We start from the raw sequence: 21,861 nt of genomic DNA on the forward strand, positions 1-21,861 counted from the left end.
GAGATTTTTTAAAGCCTGCTTAAAAGTGCAAGGGGTGTGGCCTTCCAACAAACTTACTCCTGATTTGCTAGAGTGATCGTCATAGAAACGTTGAATTACTCAGATCAATCACTACTTTCTGACGTCACGCAGCTGAATCCGATTGTCAAATGAATTGACTTCATTTGGTTGGAATCGGATCAAAACCATTTATTTTGAGTGACGTCACTCTCACTCAGTCCAGATGTCATTTACAGTCAATGGATCCCATCAAATTCAAGTTTGGAAAACAATAATATTTAAACTAAACCAAGACTTGACCTTATGAGCTTCATGGCCTTTTTTTAGAACAACTATTTCTTGCTCAACCTCAGAACATAAACTCTAACGATTTGGTGTCACATTGGACTACACGGCCTCTTTGTCTTAAACTGGTTTGACCAACCAGAGTAAAGATATAAAAACTACTTCAGATTCAGAAACTTTTTAGTTTCTCCAAAAGTTGTAAGAACAAATGCCGACCTGAAAGTGTAGTTTCCAGGTACCAGGTTGGTCAGGGTGAGGACCTTGGTGTCAGCCAGGACTTTCTCCTCCCTCAGCGGGCCTTTGACCTCCTCCCAGTGCCAGGCCGTCACCTTGTCATCGTCAGTGCTCTCTGAAAACGGAGAGCAAACAATGTTTCCTCTCGCTGCGTGCCGTCAGTGAGAGGCGTGCTCGTGTCCCGCAGAGACTCACGGCTGCCGTCGATCACCGTGGAGCTGGTCGGCAGGGAGATTTCTTGGAACTTGGGGGAAACCACGGCAACTGGGGGCTTGTTTACTCGCGGCTCTGTGGGGTGGAAAATAGGGCATTAGGTAACCACAGCAGGGCAGAACTGTTCTATCAAAACACCACTAAACAAAAGCAGATCAGTGGTTAACAGTGTTTCTTTTGAGTGAATTTCACTGATAAAGACAAAACCACAAAATGTTCAAAAAGGTTTATTGTGATTTTTTAGTGGGGGGCAAAATACCTTGTCATAATCAAATCAAACTTTAATAGTAGAACACTTATGACAAAAGTAGCTCAAAGTGCTTCACTAATTTTTTCTTTTTTCGAATTTAAAAACCAAAAAGCAAGACAAAAAAAATACATACAGTGCCTCCTCTTGTCTTAGAATCGATCACTAAAACCTCTGTTTGGTTCTGGTTAAGCTGTAAGAAGTTCTCTACCATCCATGACTTTATATTTAAAATACAGTACATAAAATGTTTACTGACTTTTCTTCATTAGGAGACACAGCAATGTAAAGGCAAAAAAAGTATTGGGCCCCAAGATTGGCCCTTGGGGAACCCCACAATTGATTTCATGGTCTCTTGAGGAGTATGTATCCACATAAAATCTTTAATTTTGTATATTTACAGTAGACATTGCTTAAACATGCTGTAAATTGGAGTGTTTCTTTCATAATGTGATGTTGTTGAAAGTTTAGAAAATAATTCAGGCTTTTAATTTGAAACTCAGGAAGTCCTTGTATTTTATTTCCAGAATAAACCGCTGAGACATTATAGTTGTTTTACTTTTTCTACCCAGTCGTTCCAATGAAAAGGACAATGATTTTGAACATAAAATTTGAAAATATGAAATAAAAAAAAAGTTTTCACCTAAAACAGTCTACACCAATGATAGATACATAATATTTACTCTTTCTCTGGCCCCCTGACACAAATGTGTTTAGATTAAAGTGGTGATGTAGGAAATATTGGCTTTTAAGGGCAAAATCTATTGGTAAATCTCTTTATTATTATCTGATAACTCATACTGTTGGATTAAATACATTGGCATATTTGATAACTCAAGACATCTGGCAATAATCTGACATTTGGTGTAAATAGATGGTTTCTAGACAAAAATAGCTCCATAGAAAACATATTTTCATCTAATGGCAATTTTCTATGGCGGACTCCTTTTATAATATCATGCTTGCAGGGTTTTTCGAAAGGGGAAATCATTTAATCTAAAACTGTTGTGTATCGTTTCCAGTTTAGTGAGAGATCACATCAGTCAAATAAACTATTTTCTAGATTTTCCAGCTGTTCTTAGGGTCATACCTGGTTTGACAGTGACGTTGACGAAGCCCTCTCCTTGGGCGCCCTCCCCGATCACCGTCACGCCAAACTCGTACAGTCCTACAGTCAGCTGAATCACAAACAGGAAGTGAGACAGCCTGCAGCGGCGACCACATATACACCTCCATCATTGAAGAGTGAAACCTGCTAACCTGACTGAGCTTCAGTGTTTTGCTCTTCTTGCCTTCCATCTCTCCACTGTAGTCTTTGGGATGAGTAATCAGTCTCCAGTCAAATGCATAGTTTGTCCCTGCAGACGATGAGACCACACGTTAAAAACTGTAACCTTCAGGAAGTTCCACCATGAATTTGGATCAAGACAATCAGGCCTCAATTCTTTCTCAATAATACTTCAAACTGCTGAGAGTTTTTACCTGATGGAGGTGTTGGCAGCACAAAGGCATTTAGCTCCACCTCGTTACGGGGCAGCGTGACCTCAACGCTCTCTCCTGCCGACACCACCAGTTCCTTCACTGCAGGGAAACAAAGGGAGTCACAAGAGTCATGTAAATAATCTGAAAATCTATAAATATGGGATCGGACAAAAGAACCGAGACAAACTAGCTTATATCGTCTCCATTTCGACTTCCATTACCTGCATCCTGTATCGCCTGGCCTCTAACCTCCACACTTTAATTTAACTGCTCGACCCTTTTAAGACAGTTTCTGCCTTCTGTAGTCTGTCTTTGATTATGTGTAGCCTAGCCTCCAAAAGGTTTTGCCCAGCCTCCAAGTCTGCCTTTTACATTCCCAAATTTGAATCAAACCCAAAAGTTGCAGTTCCCCAAATGACCACTAGAAGCTGGTTTCCCCTTCAACTCCCATACCTCTATGGGTGGACCCATTAAATTACATTTTTCTTTGTCCATCGCCCATTTTTGGTAATGTTGCTGAGTGGATAACACTTTATTCAATATGGCAGACACACTTTCAGGTATTTGCCATTTAGAATACATAGATTTATGCCGATAACATCAACGCCAAAGCTTCTTCAATTAGTTGATTAGCTTCCAATATCTGTGACTCAGATTCTTGGCACTTTCCATTTTCTCAAATTTGAATCAAAATCGGAAGTTGCAGTTCCTTAAATGACCACAAGAAGCTGGTTCTGTAGTTTTAATGTCTAGTTAAATACTTTCGATCATCTTGAGGGACATGTGTCAGTCCATGTCACGGACTCTCCAAAGTACAGGATCATTTCACAAAACAAAGAGAGAGCATTTATCTAGTCAAAGGCATTATAACACTTCCTGTAAAAATACAACCTATATTTGCTGTATTTGCTTTGATTTCACCGACCACTGAGGCTTATGTCACTGGGTACTTAAGTGATGAGGTTCTTACAGTGGAATATTTCCTGCTCAGCAGCATCTTCAATCCTATATCGATCGACAAGCTGATAAAGCAGGAGAAACAGCTGAACTGACAACAGACTCTAAGCTTGATTACTTCTCCTGAAACGAGCCTGATGGCAAATGTTTGTGTGTACGTGCAGGCCTGCAGCTGCAGAGGTTTAAGTCTGTTTCTCAGGCATGGTTGGAATTAGTTTCCTCTACTTTGTATACATGTTTGTGCTTAGTGTCCCATTCATGTCTAGAAGGATTTAAATAAAGAATAAAAACCTGTCTGAATTCAAATCCTAATCCCTAACTGCTACAAAACTAGATAGTGTGGGACTATGTAGTGCCCTGGATTTTAAAGGTAATTCGGACACGATTCTCACTATTTTTCTTTTTTTTTTTTCTAAACGCCGGATATGACATCACCGATTTCACAAAGTTAAAATTGAATCAATATGAACATTTTACATTTATTTATGACGCCTCAGTGTTCTGATGGTAAAAATGTGGAAGGTTTGTTAAAAAATTACATTTAAACACATTTTTTTGTTCGAAATCATTCATCCGCAATGCATTGTGGTCTATATTCGCTAATCTAGTAAGCATGGATGCACGTTAGTTTTTCGCAAAGACTTCTCGGAATTATTCGAGTTGGACAGAATTATAAAATGGCAAACGCACTATATAGTGGTTGGGGGGGGATTCAGACAGCATTGGTTTCTATTAGACTCAGCTGCAGGAAAAGAGATGCTTTGCAGAGTTTGAGGGATTTCTTTGAAGAGCTTCCTGACTGCCGTTTCTTCAGGGAAGAAAAACTGGTCGCACGAGTTCCTCTTGTTTGCCAAAGCTTTGCATGTCTCAGCACATTCCTGCACGTCCATCCAGCTGCTTCACCAGTGATAACAACTCCTCGCATCTCACGTTTGTTCATTCAAAAACACAATTCAAAACAGACACGTCTGAATAAAATGTGTGGCACAAAATATAGAAATAAAGGAAACTGTGAATGTGTCTAACTCACCAGCCTGAGGTGGACGTGTGGCGGTGTCCCTGTCGGCGTCACTGCTATTGGAAGATACGACGAGATCGATGGTGCTGTTCACCGTGGAGTTCTGCTTTAATGAACTCCCATCATCCGACTGGCTCAGGTTCTTCTGGGCTGTCTGGAGAAGAGCGATGGTGCTGGGAGCTGGAGGAAGGGAAGGTGCTGGTTCAAGGTTGGGGCTGACCTGCAGATACAGAAACATAAATGATGGTTTCATCAAACTCCATCTTTGCATGAGAAAATTCAAACATAAGTGTTTTTTACTTTCTAATATTAACTTTGAAAAAAAAAAACACTTGCTCTCAATGAAAAAGAGGGGTGCAAAAGGTTTAATAAAACACAAAGAACACATTTGTTTTACATATTTTTAACACATTTTCTATTTGTTTGTTTTTTTTTCAATTTAATGTTAAGTTACTATAAAAAATAAATAACGATTGTCAACACTTTAGTGATGAGTTTCAATTTAGTTTATTTAGGCACCTGTAAAGGGGCGGAGCTTCAACATTTAATATGGAGACTTTGGAAGGGTGCAAAGAGAGAACAGCAGAGTGGAAAGCCACCAATGAGAGGATCAAAAACATGTGTTTCAAACTGTTTTATTAATATTAATATCATGCTATTTTACCTGAGGTACTTTTGATTTTTTTTATATCTTTGTCAATAATGGTACAAACATAAACTCAAAAATTGGCAGACTCTCCCCTCGTCTGCCCCCCCCATAGTTCCACCCATGCACCATAAACGAAAAGCAAACAACAACTATGTGCTCACTGACTCAAATACTATCAAACTGTAGCACAGATATGAATTCAAACTTTAGCAAACTAATATTTATGCTTTGAGTTTCTGATTTTGACATAATATTCTTCAATTAAAGTCTAGTAAAATACAAACATGTCTACAAAAAAGCTAACAAACTTGCATTTTTTTCTGATTTTTCACACTTTTACCAGCTAGCTTAGCATTAAGCTACTTGTTTTGCTAGATTTCGGGCTAAATTTAGCCCTTTTGATGTTGTTTAGCAATCAAGTTTTTTCAAAAGTTTATTATGCTCTTTAACTAATGAAACATTAAGCAAAAATACATAAATAAATAACAGCCATTAATTTTAAATGTTGGTTTCTCCGTTTTTAGCCAGTGTAAAACTTAAGCAGCTCAAATATTCTTTAGCATCATGAAACCATTTAACAACTGCAGAAGTTTCGCTAACTATAATCAAAAGTAGCATTACTGGTTTATCGTTCAGGAACAATATAACTGACCTTATTTATACTTTTATTTCATTATTTACAGGTCAGGCACTATAACCAATCAAAAATCCAGGATTTCAGAGCTATAGCTCATGAGGTTTATGGTGAGCTAATGAACCCTCTGGACTCCAAGCATCTCATTTCTAAAATTGTACATCTGTTGGATGATTGTATTATACCACAAACTGTGAAAATGATGGATGTTTGGAACATATGAGGAAAGAAATGAATTATCTGATTCAATACGGGATAAGTGCTGATCCAAGATTCACTCTCCTATTAACATCAGGCAACAGCTAAATTATATTTAAGACTGTCCATAAAGTCAAGATGTACAGCATTTATCCCTTATGTGACAGATTTAAGGATCAGAGGGGACACAGTTTCATACTTTCTGGTTCTGATCTTCTCTAATTGGACATGGGTCTGAAATATTTCATTGGTTTTCTAAAGCCTAGATTTTTGGACGCTGAGAGATAATTAACAAACAATGCAGCGACCACAAGAGTCAGGAATGTTAGCGACCAAAATACTCATTCTAAAGGAATGGAAATCACATGTCGGTCTCGCATTTCAATATTCAAGTACCTGGGAGCCATTTCTCTCTCATCTGGAAATGGTCAGACTAAAATGAGGTCAAAAAGACTTAAAATACCCATATGTTTGATTTTATCCTTCCTCTTACGCATCTGTTTTTAGTGGAACAGCCACAACCCCTTATACACATCTGCTTTTATGTTTGTTCATGTGTTGTTTATAAATGAATAATAAAAAACAGTAGCATTCCTAGCATTGATGGGCTATACGCTAGCATTCTGCAGAAACCCTTTTTAGCCTTTTCTATAAATCATGTAGTCAGCAGATTAACATTTTTAGTTTTTTTGGCATAAAACTCTTCCTTTTCCAGGAAAAGAAAGTGAAACAACATAAATTATTTAACTAATGTGGTAATATTAGAAGAACATTCTAAGAATTTTATTTAGCACTGCTAGCTTTCAAAGTTACTAGCAATGCTAACAGCTGAAGTTGTTCCGCTGCTAAATGTTTAGCATGTGGTAATTTGTTAAGCACTTCCTAACTTATATCTTCATATAAATTTCTATTTCAGCATTAACCTTCAGCAATTTAAAGAATTTTTAACCTTTTTAGCTATGCATGACAATTTAGCATTACTCAACTAACTTATTGGTTGTATTTTTGCTAAAATTGCCTTCAGTACTACTAGTGCTTCTTTAAACCACTAGCTTTTATGCTGCTAATTTAGCATTTGGCAGGTAGACTTCAAAGAAAAACCTCTTTCTAGTAGGACATAATTTTTATTTGGTTATTTTAGCGTTAACTCCCCAAAGTTCAACTTTAGGAACATAAGGAAGGGAACAAACATTTATAACTTAATTCTATTATTTTTCTTGACATATTTAAATAATTTTTTTTTTTTAAAAAGAAAAGAAAAGTTTTGTAGATGTATGCATCATCTTGCTTCACACTGGAGGTAGTTGTGGGCTGGTTACCGTGTGTGTTTTGTGGTGTCCGCTGGATGATATCTGACGAGGACTTCTGCGCTTTTTTGTGACAACACCCTTTGGGGAGAAGAAAAGCCATCAGACTAAAACATATAGCAACTTTACAATCTGTTAATAAGAGTGACAATAAGCTGATGATGGTCCTTAAATGGTGTTGCTTAAAGTTCACAAGACTACTAGCATCTTAGCTGTTGCACAAATAAAGTTTGATTCATTTTTTTTGACAGCCTCATCACCTTGGTAACCAGCTGCAGGAGGCCCAGTGACTCCTCGTGAGGCTGGGGAAGGAAACTAATGGGGCAGCCGTCCTTCCGGGAGCAGCTGAGGAGCACGCAGCGGCCGCCGAGGCTCCACACCGCACCGCAGCTCGGATCCAAGCAGCACCGCTCCCAGCACGTAGCCCCGCCCAAACCGATCGCCCGAGGGTACCAGCCCAGAGTGATGGTGCTGCTCCAGTGGATCCCCAAAATGCCACCGGTGACATGGCACAGATCTGCTGCCACACCTGGACAGAAGGGGGGGAGAACGTGACGAGTCAGCAGATATGCAGAGGAAGAGGAAGGAAGCTAGGGGAAAGTTCTTTTTTTTTTTTTAGGATGATCCTCTTAACCTCAAACCACACAGAAACCATTAGTGAGTTAAGCTTCCAGACTCCTCAGACTGAGCTTGAACAAAGATCGGAGGAGTCAACAGAAGAGAAAGCGAAGCTTTCCGTGAAAAACAAGATGCTGATTTAAACCCAAAGCACAGCCTGCAGAAGTCAGGACAAACCACAACGATATCAGCAGGGGGTGAGCTGGCACAGTCAGCTGAAACCAAGAGAGTGAGCTCTTATTACTGTTCATTTTAATCCAATAGAGTTCTGGTACTGCAGTCCTGACATGAAACACACCACGAGTTCATAGGAGTCATGGAGCGATGATAAGTGTCCAAACAGTGTACTAGTCTACAGTGTATAACTTTATTATTATTATTCTTAGAGTGACCATTAAGAACTGGTGTAAAGAATTTATGTCAGTTGCTAAAAGTTTGGAGTCAGAGCTGTCAAAATGGAAAAAAAAAACATTGTGATCTAAATCAAAACACAATAAAATGTCTATTGTAAAGTACTTTTGTACCATAAAGGAGGAAGGACTTTTGTGTATAATTTTGGCATCAAAACCCACCATCAGTTCCTGAACTCAAAACTAGAAAGTAAAAAAATGCTGCAGTTCCACAGAAGACCACTAGAGGTAGGTTCAAAAAGAAAATAGATTTCCATCGAATCTCATGGTCAAATTTAATATATTCTTTTTTTTTATTTATTTTAAAATCTGCTGTTTTTGTTACACTAGAGCTCAAATTGGTGCATTGGTTAACTATGACCAAAATGGACATTTGACGAACGAGCTTTTATCCCATGGTGTTCACATTGGACAAGCAGGGAGGGGCTTCTGCTTCTTTTGATACAGTTTACTGCTCATGTCTCCATGGAAGAGGCTTGGTGCAAAATGTCAAAGCAGTGCAAATCTCACAAGTTTTTTTTGCTCTATTCTGATAAATGAAAGAAACAAACCATCATTATTAATTCCTCTTCCATGATCAATTTTCAAACGGTTGGCTCTTCCTTTAAATAAAACGGACACCATCCATACGCTACTATGAAATCTGAGTCCCTGATTGGTCAAGGCTCTACCTGGCTTAACTTGCAAAGCACGTTTTGTACGTAGAATCCAAAAAACTGTCGTAGGAACTTGTGTAGCTACGTTTAGCTACAAACTCAAAAGTTTTGAACATGGATTTACATAGACTTTTTATTGAAAGTGCCCGCTTGATTTTGCATTCCCGAGGGTGAAGTGACCCTAGCTTCAGGAGTGTGTTTTTAGTGGGGCGAAAAATGTACGCAAAATACTTTGTTTTGGCCAAATTTAAAGTAAAACAGAGGTTTAGTAGAGTAAATTCTACTCTGTTTTCACAGTGAGCGACATCAGAAATCCACAAATTGTCATATGACAGCTTTGCTCTGTTTAAACGTCCTCTTATTACAGCTAAATCTTTGAGGAAGTCAACAAAACCTATTTTGCTGGTTTGATTTAAAAAAAGAGGATTAAAGACATCAGTTTAATGCAGCTCAGGTTGGGGCGCCACCTTCTGGAGGAAAAAGTTGTAACTGTGGGGAAACACAGAGACCAGTCAGGACAGAGTGGTCATCCGACCCTTCGACCTTCCTCTTTGTCCTCACAGAGTTCCCACAGAGCTTCATTGTCCCATGACACACTGGAACTCAGTGAGCAAGACTACCCCCCCCCCCACACACACACATATAACTCCGCCCCCCCAGATCAGACGACAGTAAACAGACTGACACTTAACAAGTCCCCCAACCAAGCAAGACGGGATGCAGTTACACCCTGAGAGTAATCAAAGGGGAGTGGCTGTACCTGGGGGCGGGGCCAAGAGCCAGAGGTAGGTCAGCAGCATCTGCAGCAGGTGAGGTAAACTCCAGGTGAGCAGTTTGGGATCTGCATAGGACATTTTCCACGAGGACCCAGAACCTGCTGGGAGAAAAAGTGTGATGTGATTTGAGATGTTCGTGGCTTTAAAACAACCCCATATCATGAGCCCACCTCCACAGTGCTTAGCAGCCGGAGTGAGTTTACTCCAACAGACATTGAGATTCCAAGAAGAGGAAGGGAAACAGTTTGTTCGGAAGAAGTTTTGCTTTGTTTTGATTTTTTAACCCCCCTCAGTGTGAAAACATTTATATGTCTCACCTGTTTCCAAGTGGTGGAAGAAACGGTGCTTGTGGGGAAAGGAAGAGGGGAGTTAGGTGGGCAGCGAGGAGATGTGAGGCGAGGGGTGAAGACGAGTCGACACCAGCACTCTGAGGAAGAGATCCAGCATGGCCACCGCAGGAGGCTCAGCAGCTCTGAAGAAACTCTGGGGAACGAAAGACAGAGACGCTCAAACAGTAGACCCCAAACTGCTGAAGATTTCATGTTGTGCAGCAGAGATTCAATGAGGAAGTGAAACGGTGCACAAACTTTCATAGCTGCAGATCTCGCCCGAAATCTGTCCCCAAGTGTTTTTCTAGAAACCTCTTCTTCTACTACACTGTTGTTCTCAAAACTGAAGTTCCTCTACAGGGCTGAGTGTCAATCCATCTGTTTATCGCATTACGGAGTGAAGTAAAACCATCACTGAGTCACATGATCACTTCCTGCAGTTCACCGGTGAGTGATGACTAATGATGCATTGAACACAGCAGGAGGTCAGACTCAACAGATGTCTATCAGCTTCCTGCTTCCCGTCAGCTTCAGCTGTGAGGAAGAGGAAGGGTGATGGTGGGAGAGTTTGGAGGAAGCCTTTAAAGACACACTCCAATCATCCTTTGATCTACTGTCAAAGCGTTTCAAATGGTCCTTTAATTGTGATTATGCTGTTTTTAGTCAACTTTTAAAAATGACAGTTTCTGCAGAGTTCATTTGAAATTCACCTCTGAGTTTTGGGTGGGATTGTTGGTGCAGAGCTATTTTATGTATGCATATCCTTCATGGTCAGAAAAATGCCACAAACACCAAAAAACCCAATTTTCATCAGAGTGGGTCTTCGATGCTTAAGACCTTAATTTTATAACATTTCCACAATTCACATCTGCTCTACCGAACCAAATGATGAGAGAACTTAGAGGAGCAGCTGGAACATGGAAGGGGAAGTTTTATATGTCACCATGGCAACTGTACCACATTTGACAAGACAAGAGCTGCTAATAAATGATTGAAAATATTGCAGGCCTATTCCAAGCAAAACCAACTTTTTGAACTTTTAAGTGTATTATACTGTTCATTCCTCACTATAAACAACCCAAAAGCAGGATTGTAAATGAGTCTACTCATCCAGAACCTCTCCTCAGGCTAGCACACACACTTATTATGTCCACTAGCGGTGCTCTGCTTCTAGCTTCACTGCTTTGCTAGTTTCACAACTGCTAGCTACGCTGCTCAGCTGACAGCCGTGGCCATCGCCACAACCAGCATAGCGGTGCCAGGGGGTACAAAAGGCAGATATACAATATGCATATCCATCTATGCAAAAGCCCATTTCAGGAAGAGTCTGCACTGCCAGAACCGCCCCCAAGGTTAACACAAACACCCAATTTCTCCTGAAAGCAAGTGGTGCTCAGCCACTAGCTTCGTAGCTCAGCTAGCTGCGTTACTTAGCCGCTAGCATTGCAGCTGCTAGTTTCGCCACTGAGCTAGCAGTGCTCAGCTGCTAGCTTCGCTGGTTAGCTAAGGACTATACTTAGCCGCCGGCATTGCAGCCACTTGCTTCGCCGCTCAGCTAGCGGCTATAATTAGCCACTAGCATTAAAGCCGCTTGGATTGCCGCTTAGCCGCTCGCTTTGCAGCTCAGCTATCTAAGACGCTAGCCCTGGCCGTCGCTACAACCAGTGTTTTGATGGCCGGGGCTAGTAAAGGCAGATATTTTGCATGCAAATCCATCTTTGCAAAAGTTCAAATGTTTGTTTTCGTGGGTGAAACACAGACATGCTGCCGAGACTGGCTCTAGGAAGACGTCAAAAATGAGCGGCACCCACAAGCAGCAAAGACGGTGCCTCAGAGATTGAAGTTCTTATTTCAAGGTAGCAAAAAATCTCAAGAAAATAACAAATATTTCATAAATATATTGGTCTTTAATGTGCCAATGGTAATATATGATCATATAAATGGTTATAGTTTACTCTAAAAGACTTAAGAAAAGCACAATATTTTCCCTTTAACCCTGGAAAACACGTAGGCCTGCACAATAAATCGACAATCTATCGACAGCGCTATACCAGTTTTTGCAATACGTGTCTCGCAAAAGACAGCGTAAACTGCAATAAAAAGCTACCTTAAATGTTCACACATATGCGTAGACAGAGAAACCATTATGTTCTAAAAAAATGTAAAATCACACACTACCAACATTGTTCGCAATTGTTGTCACTATTAGTTGTGGCTAATACAAACAAGACAACCTGTCTCCTTTATTTATGTTGACTTATTAAAAAGCAATGTTGCAGGAAGTTGGAAATGAAGCATTAATTGGTTTTTTGTATTGTCATTTGTTCATGTACTGCATGTCATCATCAGAATAGTGATCACCAATTTCACACATTGAAAGTTTTCCTCATATCATGCAGCCATAAAAGTCCATGAACATGAACCGCAGCCTCAGATGATTGATGAGCTCACTTTGTTGGAGGTTAAATCATTGGTTAGACACTCACTTTGCTCCACTTTCCTTTGAAGTATGACAAACTTGTAAGTCACCTTGGACATAAACAAATGCATTTCCTGTATGACGTGTTTGCCATGAGCTCATTCAGTCTCAAAGCTGCTTGACCGGTGCACTTGTGCTGGTGAACCGGCATTCTCTTAAACTCCTACAGCTTCCGATTCTTCAGTCATCCACAGTTCAAGTTTGAATGTTTCCAGTTCTTTCTTGAACTTTGGAAACGTTTATTTTGTTGGCCTCCCAGAGTCACAATAAACGTGCCCTGCCTTAATATCATGTAAAAGATGAAACAGATTTCTTAGTTAAACCAGTTTCCTGTCTGGCTTCTGCAGTTCTGCATTTCTCCTCTGGATCGTGAGGATTTGAGTTTCTGTTTCCAGCTGCTGGAGAAATGAATGAAAAGCAACATGTGTCTCAACCTTCCAGAAGAAGCATCAATGCAACTTCAGCACAAATCAAAAGCATCGATGGACTTGAGCACCAGCTCTGTTTCAAAGAGCAGAAGACAGGGGAAGGCAGGCCAAGTCGAAATGAAAGTTTATAATGGGATATTGCATGACCCCACCCCTTAAAATCTGTTTCCATGGCAACTGAATATTTTTTAAAATCTCAGAAGCTTGAGGAAAAATGTACTATGGCCTTCAGTAATGAAAATGAAGAAATCTTTGTCACTTTCAGACAAAAAATGTCTTCAACAACCTTCGACTTTTTTAAAGGTCAAAGGTCAAGGATGATGTCTGAAGCTGATTCAAATGAATGGTTGCTATGGATCCTACTTTTCATAAAAGTCCCCACTTATTAAAATGTATTTCTGATTCTTCTTTTTTTCTTTTTTAACTTGAATTTTTAAGCATTTTTAATTCCAAATTGTGAGATATTTAATTGAGAAGAACTTAAATTGTGTTGTTTTTTTGTAATGTTCTCTTGATGTATTTTGTTTCCTGCGAATTATTTTGAATTCCCTCTGTATGATGTAATATGCAAATGAAGATGGTTTCATTTAATGAAACTTAATTTAAAAAATACTTTCAAAAAATTGTTCAAATTTGAAATGCAGCTTACTATTTACTACCAAAAAGAAGGGGCTCCACCACCGAGCCTTGGGGTACTCCTAAAGAAATTACAAGAATCTTCCAGGGTTGTTCAAGCCTCGTTTTTGAATTTCCTTTATATGACGAGTACAGTACAAAATGCACTAATTTAACTTAACAAAATGAAATAATTAAACACTAAAAACAAAGAATTGAAAATAAAAATGTAACTTACTATTTACTGCCGAAGAATAGAGAGCCCTGGCATTGACCCCTGAGGTACTCTTAAATGAACTGTAGGAAGGTTGTTTAAGCCTGGTCTTTAAATTCTCTCATATGATGGGAACATACAAATAAAGATGCATTTATTTAGCTGAACTAAAAGAAATAATAAATAAAAAAAGACAGTTAAAAAAATAAATAAAGAAAACTTGATATTTAATTATTAACTGCCAAAGAGAAGCGGCCCCGGCATAGGGTACTCCTAAAGAAAATACATGATTTTCCAGGGTTTTTTTTTAACTTGGTCTTTGAATTTACCCTATATGACAGGGAGGGACTATACAAATAAAACATATTTACTTAAATGTAACCAAGTGAAATTTTGAAACACATAAATAAAATGAATGCAACTTCCTATTAACTGCCAAACAGAAGGGGCCCCAGTATCTATCCTTGGGGTACTCCGAAATAAATTATATTAATGTTGCAGGGCTACCCATTGATATTGATAAGTGTATTCATAACAACAAATAGAGCAGAAGTGGTTAGATAGCAAAGGGGGGTTGGTTGGGCAATCCCCACCAATAATGTCAGATGTGGGACAGATTTGAGGCATTGCAGTGAAGCTCCAGGTCGATGGATGTTCCCATGATTTCATGTGTGGATGAAGATGGTCGCTCCAGTAGGCACGATCGGGCCTGCAGAAACCTGCTCCGATTCAGTGTTTAATCATGAAGCATCTCACCTGAGAGCACCTGGCTGGTTCCCCCCGTGCAAGTCAATACACGAAAGCACATGCACAAACGGCGTCTCGGACCAAATAGTGGTCTCGCGCTCACCGGACCCGTGATCAGGCATCCCGCTCTCGGGATGTCTTCAGCTGTCAAATGGTTGGAAGAAGGCCGACTGTTGCCGCCTGCGCAGTCCGCTTTACTATCACCGGATCCGGCCAGCGCCATCCCCCCTCAACCGCTTCGTTGCAGTCAGCAGTTGTTCGCTCTCTTTCCCCCGATTTTAAAGAACAAAAAACCGCTGATCGCCTCCTCAAACACCCCCGGGACGGGAAGGTCGGCGTGTCTCACCTGTGTAATCCGGGATCACCCGCGTTAAGACACCTTGTGGCTAACAGATGCTGACATCTCGCAGGAACTCGTCCGGAGCACCGACACAGATGTCAGCGCGGGCAGGGAGGCGGGATCCCCGGCTGGAAGGAGATGGTCCCGGCGGTGAAATGCTCGGCCTGGTCGCCGCTCGGATCCTCCGGACGGTAAAGTGGGTCAGTGTCGCTCTCAGCTGAGCAGCTGATGAATGTTTGTGATCGCTGTCTGTCAACGCTGATGAGTACTAACATCACTTCCGCTACCGGGATTTTCAACATAAAATACCATTAGGAGATTAAACACTTTGTAAAATCATCAAATATATTGGAAACATTTAGACCTAAGTCACTAATCAAAACTTTTTGCAGGCAATTCATAAAAAAATAGAGCTTTTGCAGATAATCTCGACATGTTGACAGAGGATCTATCAACTTCCGGTTCCCCTCTGCCTGCAAATATGGATCAGATCTGGCCAAAATTTGATTTATTTCACTGTATTAAAATAAATAGAAATTATATAACTTCAGAATATAGATTAGGTTTTTTTAAAACGTAGATCAAAACACAATTTTATATTTAAAAAATAAAAATAAAATAAAGATGACTTCCTTAAAATTTCTAAACAGAGCTGACCCCCAAAGCATATATTGTAATATTTCAGGTAAATTTAGTGTAAAATAAATGAAATTCTATAAATAAATACATACATAAATGAAACTCGAGAATAATTTATTAGGCTACCAAAGCCATAGCATTGTTTTTATTATTTACACACTGTCTGCATAAATCAAACTAACACCCTTAAATTCATTTTTTTTCATCAATACTCTATTTTTACAGTAGTTTATATCTATAAATTCATGAAACTGAGTGAATTCTGTTTTTTTTTCAATAGAAAAAATTAAAGGCTGCTTACCTTATCTATAATTATCTATAAGTGCCTCCTAAAGGGATTTAGTTTAATTTTATGTTTTCCAAAATGTTTTGCTGTGTCACCAGTTATAATTACAAGACATTTAAAAGGTGAAAAGTGACAAGAATAAACATTGTCTCCATATATTTAGCAAAAAAGTCCAGATGAGATCAAACTTTATTGATCCCACCGTGTCAACACTCGGCTATTTGACAGTTCAGACAGTTTACAGAGCAAAGGTCATTAAACAAAAGGGAAAAAAACTAGTACAATAGGTTTTAAAAATGGCAATCTTTTACCATTTTTTTACAGAACTTTTAAGGCATCTGAGTATTCTGTCAATAAAAAATGTCTCCTTGTGTCAGGATCTTGTCCAAAAACACGAAATGGTATAGGTGAGAGGCACACTGATCAAACACTGAACCTAAAGTGTTGCTTTTTGATTTAGTTCCATGATACACTTAACCCATGTGTGTTTCAGGTTTCATTCTTCCATGACTCGTGAATTAGGCCTAAAAATCATCAAAAGATCCTCACTGCTAGATATAAACCTGCACAGAGAACCTATTTGACCTAAACACAAATTAGATTTCTGCGAACCAGAAACAGAAACTAATTTTATTTTTTTTATTTTTTTTTTTATCGCACCCTGTTAGCTTTGTTTAGGTCTCTCTCAGAACCATGAGGCGTTGTGCAACAGGTAGGTAAACAAAGTTGAATTTAATATGAGTTTGAATAAGTCACTTAGTTTTATATTTCGCTTTTCTTTTCATATAAAATGTTGAGGTATTGTTAAATAGTTCAGTGTTTAACAGTCCACCAGAACATTTCAGTTGCCATTTTGTAACTTAAATGAACATTTCTGTGTCAAACAGACATCAAGGCCCTAATTTAGCTCAAAGATCCATCTAGTGGATGTCAAAGGAAGAACTCTGAAGGCACACTGACTTTAGAAGCCAGGACAGAACAGAACTTTAAAGGGTCAAAGCCATTCCCTCAGCTGGTACTCAGGTGAAAATTGTTTTACTTCTCAGCATTCCTCAGTTGAACGTCTATCTCCGTCTTTGGTAACTTTTGCTTCTAAATGTTGCAAGATTTTTAGATCTGTGCTTGATGGTAGGAAAAAGTCTATGTGCAACTTTTTTTTAAAAGGGACACAATTGCTGATTTTTTTTTGTACCAAAAAGGAAAATAATAATAATTTCTAAAGCAATCAGTAATATTTATCAGTGTAAATAATTTTTGCTCGGTGTGTCAAACTGACACTTAACCACAATTTTTTCATTACTGTAACTCAGAGTTTTGAAACCACCAGTGCTATTGACTTTTAAGTATTTACTTATTGGCATTTAAAGGTCATAATATTTATCAAATAAGAGTTCTTCCGGTTGAACTTTAATTTATATATATATATAATTTTAAGCTTTTATGAAAATAACACTCAAATTTAAAATTCCGTCGTTTCTTTAACGTCACAGCACCCGCTTAAAAATGGCGTCAGCGCCTTCCAGCAAACCTCGCTGTGATTGGTCCACTGGCATTGCTTGTCTGTTTTCATTGGTTGCTGAGGTTTGTTTTGACCCCTCACTTCCTGGTAGGGGCTCACGAGCTGTATATTGCCGCGTGCTTAAGGAGTACTACTAAAATGGTTCATTTTCTGAAGTTTTGGACTCTATTTCTTTAGTCCGTTGACCGAGTTAGTGTTTTTCAACAAAGAGAATTCACAATTTTTGTAAAATTCGTAGCAAGTCCGTATGGCTGAGAGCGGCGGGTCTCCTCCTGTAGCTGAAGAAGAGGAGCATCATGGAGGACAAGAAGAAAGGGGTCTGAGTGAAACACAGAGGCAGATGTTAGACAGGTGTCTTCACGCGCTCAAGCAAGCGAAGAATGACAGTCACGTGCTAGCCGCTCTGCTGCTGGTGAGTGATGAAGCTACACTATGGACTTAGTGATTAAAAGATGGAGTGGTCGTTGCCTAGCAACAGGCACAGTCAGCCAGCTTCTAAGAAAAAGCTTAAAGCAGTTTATCTGTAATAATGCAAGTGTAAAAGCCTACTTATTTACATATCTGGTTCATGAGGATGCTAAAGCTAAATTTACTACAAATTTAAACACAGGATTTTTGAAATTGAAAAAAACTTTATTGGTAAAATGATTAGAAACAATTGGATTTCATTCAAACATATTAGCTTTTAGAGTTAGATTTTCTGAAAGCTTAAAAAAATTCCAGTTCTTTTGTTGTGAAAGATGCTGGAAAGTTAACTTTGGTTTCATCTGTCCCTCCACAGGTCACCCGCGTGTGTCCAGCACATCAGCTGGACAAACTAAGCCTGCGGCGCATTTTTGAGGCGGTGGGGCTCAACCTCCCAGCGCGTCTCCTGGTCACAGCCGCTCGGGAGGATGCCCCCTCAGGCCTGGCCGCCTCTGACCTCCTGTGTCTGGGCGCCGCCCTGCTGGCAGCTCTGAGCACAGACCCGGACATGGCCGCTCATCCACAGCTCCTCGCCACTGTCCCCCTGCTGCTCAACCTTTTAGCCAACGGAGCAACGGGGTTGAGGCCAGAATGTGATAAGGGGTCAGATGGAGGTTCAGGTACAGATGGATCCTCCTCGTCTGTACAAACGTCCGGGCTGGACGAGGCCACAGCCACAGACTGCTACCAAGTGCTGACATCTGTGTGCGGCTTACCTCAGGGCCCAGAGTTGCTCCTGAGTAGGGGAGCCATCCCTGCTCTGTGCCGGGCTGTGGAGCAGAACCAGGTCTTGAGTCGTCAGCGGGGGCTCCCCCTGCTGGGCCACCTCCTCTCTGCAAAAACCAAGAAGAAAGTGTGGAGCAAACACCCAGCAGAGCTCCTCGCCTTGCTCCTCAGACTGTCCACAGACTTCTGCCAGGCCTCAGAATCGAACCGGCTCAGCTCGTGTGCCCAGCTGGTGCAGTTCCTGCCCCCAGCAGGGGTGGCGTTAGAGAGCAAGGAGCTCAGGGACGCGGTGAGCGCTGTGTGGGCGCAGCTGAGACCCATGTTGCAGTCCAGGCTAACTCCTAAACAGATTGGGCCCGTCCTGGTGCTCTGCGCCTGCCTGCTGGATTTGTATGGCTGGGACCCGGCGGGCCCGCCCAAATTCTGCTGCCTGCTGGTGAACCGGGCTTGCGTGGAAGTTCGAATGGGTTTGGAGGAACCACCGGGGAACGAGCCGAGTCCGGAGCTGCAGAACACGCTAACAGGTGTCGTCCAAAAAACTTAAAGTCTTTAAAAATAATGTGATTGAGATGAAAGCCTGAGATCACATTATGAGATGGAAAATGTCTTAAATTTAAGCTAAAGTTTGTTTTTGCCTATTTAGAAGTTAAAACTAATCAGAAAAAGTATTTTTTGTTAATCCTCATTTTTCCTTTCTGTTAGCATCTCTTTACTCATTTTAGCTCCGCCCCCTCCATCCCTACCAGTTTAAAGCATTTCTGAAGTGTTCTTGGTTCTGTTGAGGTTCCTGCAGCTTCAGATGTTTGTTGTGGTCTTCTTCAGAACGTCAGAGTCTGAGATGAAGAGTGCTGTGTGACCTGTTGACCTTTTCGATTCCCCTTTTTTCACAGGCTGCTACAGAATCATGGAGGCGGCGATGGAGCAGGCCTGTAGCGCCGTCGACGCTCCGAGCCCCGCCCCTTCCCTCCCCGCCCTCAGCCTGCAGCAGAGCCGGCAGGTCCTGCAGGTCCTCCAGGAGGCTTTCTCTGCTGTCGTGTTCTACCTGCAGCAGGTGAAGTCTAAGCCCCTCCCCCTCAAAGCTTCACTTCCTCTGTGGCTCCTTTCTGACTCCTGCCCTTTTATTGTTTTTGTCAGATGGATGCCAGTCGCTATGGCGACCCCTTTGTCTTCGCCTCCTTCCGCTCACTGTGCTCCTGGCTGGCCGAGGAGACTTCCTGTCTGAAGCAGGAAGTGATGGATCTGCTGCCGTTTTTGGTGGGGTACGCACAGCACCACCTCCAGGGCGGTGCTGACGAGCAGAATCTTTCGGACTGGATGGCTCAGATGTCCGTCAACGAGGAGGGAGGGGCGTGGACGGGCGGGGAGCCTTTAAGGTGAAGATGAAGGGATTGAAGCAGTGAGAATGAAACACGCACGCCGTCTGACCGTATACCCCCCCGCACAGGTACCTCCTCCCCGCTCTGTGCCATCTGTCTGCAGAGGACGCCCCCAGGAAGGTTCTGCTCGGCCTGGACGCCCACCGCCTGCTGGTGGATTTCCTGCTACAGACTTGGACATCCCTGAAGGGGCGGGGCATCAGAGATCCCAGCCTGGAGACGGCGTGCTCCACTCTCCTCAACTTCGCCGTCACCGAACCGGAGCGGGTCAGGTGAGACGTTTGGCCTTGAAGTCACAGCGCTCGTTATCCAGAGAGTGACTTTTTGTTTGGTTCTGCAGAACCGACTCGTGCTTCAGAACCCTGGAGGCCCATCTGAGTGAAGCACTTCCTGTTCTGGTAAATAAACCCCGCCTCCTGGTCCTAGCCGCGAATTACTGCACTCTGGGGCTGATGATTGGCAGGTTGAAGTCTCTGCCCTCAGGTGAGACCCATTCTGGTGCCACAAATGATCACCTTTGAGTTCTGGTTCTGACTTTGTCTTCCTCTCCAGGTTCAGTGGAATCCGGTCAGAGACGCTTCTTCCTGGCAGCCCTTCATTTCCTGCGTGGCGCCCTGGAGTCCGTCCCCGGTTCCGGCCCGGCCCGCGTGAGCGCCGCCTGGGAGCCGAGCTGGGACGAAGCGGCAGAGCTTTGGAGGCTGAGCCTGCAGGCGCTGGGGGGCTGCGCCCGCACGCAGCCCTGGATCCCGGCGCTGCTGCGGGACGACGGCTGGCTCTCACACACGCTCGCTATCCTGAGCCAGAGCAGCGCGCTGCCGGACCAGAGCACCCAGGACGCCCTGCAGGAGGCGCTGTGCGGCGCCGCCCAGCAGTGCCCACTCTGCCAGCAGGAGATCGCAGAGGCGATGAGGAGGAGCGATGGAGGAGCTCTGAGCAAAATGACAAGTCTGAAGACGGTGGTTGGAGTAAAGTAAAGCTCCGCCCTCTTAGATCATGTTTGGAAAAAAACTTTATTTGTAAAATTCTTGAAACAAAAAAGTTGAATAAAACTATTTTTGCATCAAATACCTTCAGATTCTCCTTTTCCACAAGATGATTTTAGATGAAAGGCAAGAGAACCCCGTCATGTTAGAATTTATTTCCAATTATACAAAAAATATATATTCTTCAGTGTTTTTTCATTTGCTAAATTAAATCCTGTTAAGGAATTAGTGACATATGTGAAGAAGTGAAGTCGTCAGCAGCCATGATAGTGATGATGTCATAAAGAACGTTCCACTTCAGGAAGTGAGCGAACAATGTGACCTCAATTCAGTTCCTAAGCAGTCTTTTTCCTTTTTTTTTTTTTTTTTTTTTTTTTTTTTTTTTTTTACTTTCAGTTAGTGAGTTTATTTTATCCTTTTTTATTGTTTCTTTTTTTATTATTTGGATTAAAACTGAAATGGAAAGAAAAAAATAATTATTTCATTTGATTGCTTTTTTGTTTGTTTGGTTTGTTTTTTTTTTGCTTATGTTTAATGATCATCTCAGGTTTTTGCTGTTTTCCCATCAAAGCGCTTCCGTCAGTCGCCACAAGGTGGCGCATAGAGACCTGAGTGCGCTGCAGGTCATAAAGGAAAAGGTTTCAAGGTTTCTAGAGTTCGTCCCGAAACAAACTTCCTTCAGGCTCGAAGCTCCGAGATTGAGGGTTTAAATCCGAAACAGAAGAAAAAAATAAAGTTTAAATAAAAAACTAACTAAATAACAAAGATGTAAAAAAATTACATCCACCTTCTCAAAAATTGCAGAAGCGTTAAGAAAATTTGATCTCACCTGAGTTACCTGCATGTAATGGCATCAATCTGTTGCTAAGCAACAATAAATGATGTTTTTTGACACAAAAGTATTTTAGCTGAACAGAGATCGATGAGTTTTTCCTCTATTCTGGTTCCGGATCTTCTCTCAAAGATCTGCGGAGTTTCAGCTCCGACCTGAACAAAAGAGGAAAAAGACTCCTCTCCTCCTCCTCCTCCTC

At 41.4% G+C, this 21,861-nt stretch overlaps 2 protein-coding genes across 3 annotated transcripts in view; one reads left to right on the forward strand and one right to left on the reverse strand.

Moving 5' to 3' along the window:
- kiaa0319l (KIAA0319-like ortholog) overlaps positions 1-15,117 on the reverse strand; it is a 25,757-nt gene extending 10,640 nt beyond the window's left edge. Inside the window, exons 1-11 of one of the 2 annotated variants that reach the window (XM_024258185.2) lie at positions 14,843-15,117; positions 10,002-10,167; positions 9,669-9,782; positions 7,485-7,753; positions 7,237-7,305; positions 4,449-4,656; positions 2,462-2,560; positions 2,240-2,337; positions 2,070-2,157; positions 715-807; positions 502-634 (exon numbers count right to left, since the gene is read on the reverse strand). In XM_024258185.2, coding sequence (XP_024113953.1) covers positions 502-634; positions 715-807; positions 2,070-2,157; positions 2,240-2,337; positions 2,462-2,560; positions 4,449-4,656; positions 7,237-7,305; positions 7,485-7,753; positions 9,669-9,762 — 1,151 coding nt within the window. In that variant the 5' untranslated portion in view covers positions 9,763-9,782; positions 10,002-10,167; positions 14,843-15,117. Of the gene's footprint in view, positions 1-501; positions 635-714; positions 808-2,069; positions 2,158-2,239; positions 2,338-2,461; positions 2,561-4,448; positions 4,657-7,236; positions 7,306-7,484; positions 7,754-9,668; positions 9,786-10,001; positions 10,168-14,842 lie in introns of both variants that reach the window. The other variant, XM_024258179.2, reaches the window with a different exon arrangement.
- Positions 15,118-16,682: 1,565 nt separating this feature from the next.
- On the forward strand, positions 16,683-20,912 carry ncdn (neurochondrin). The gene is made up of 8 exons (XM_024259165.2): positions 16,683-16,784; positions 17,519-17,692; positions 18,062-18,995; positions 19,362-19,522; positions 19,606-19,844; positions 19,916-20,119; positions 20,188-20,330; positions 20,400-20,912. The coding sequence occupies exons 2-8, from the start codon at positions 17,528-17,530 to the stop codon at positions 20,819-20,821; spliced, it is 2,268 nt and encodes a 755-aa protein (XP_024114933.1). The 5' UTR covers positions 16,683-16,784; positions 17,519-17,527; the 3' UTR covers positions 20,822-20,912.
- Positions 20,913-21,861: the final 949 nt, after the last annotated feature.

Source organism: Oryzias melastigma, linkage group LG11 (assembly GCF_002922805.2).
Source record: "Oryzias melastigma strain HK-1 linkage group LG11, ASM292280v2, whole genome shotgun sequence".
In the NCBI taxonomy this organism is placed as follows: domain Eukaryota; kingdom Metazoa; phylum Chordata; class Actinopteri; order Beloniformes; family Adrianichthyidae; genus Oryzias; species Oryzias melastigma.

Bases quoted from the DNA above. Each gene is read 5' to 3' on its own strand.
- ncdn (XM_024259165.2), top strand. From the start codon at position 17,528: ATGGCTGAGAGCGGCGGGTCTCCTCCTGTAGCTGAAGAAGAGGAGCAT. The intron at 18,996-19,361 runs GTGTCGTCCAAA...CTTTTTTCACAG, and splicing joins GCTGCAGAACACGCTAACAG to GCTGCTACAGAATCATGGAG. The intron at 19,523-19,605 runs GTGAAGTCTAAG...TGTTTTTGTCAG, and splicing joins TCGTGTTCTACCTGCAGCAG to ATGGATGCCAGTCGCTATGG.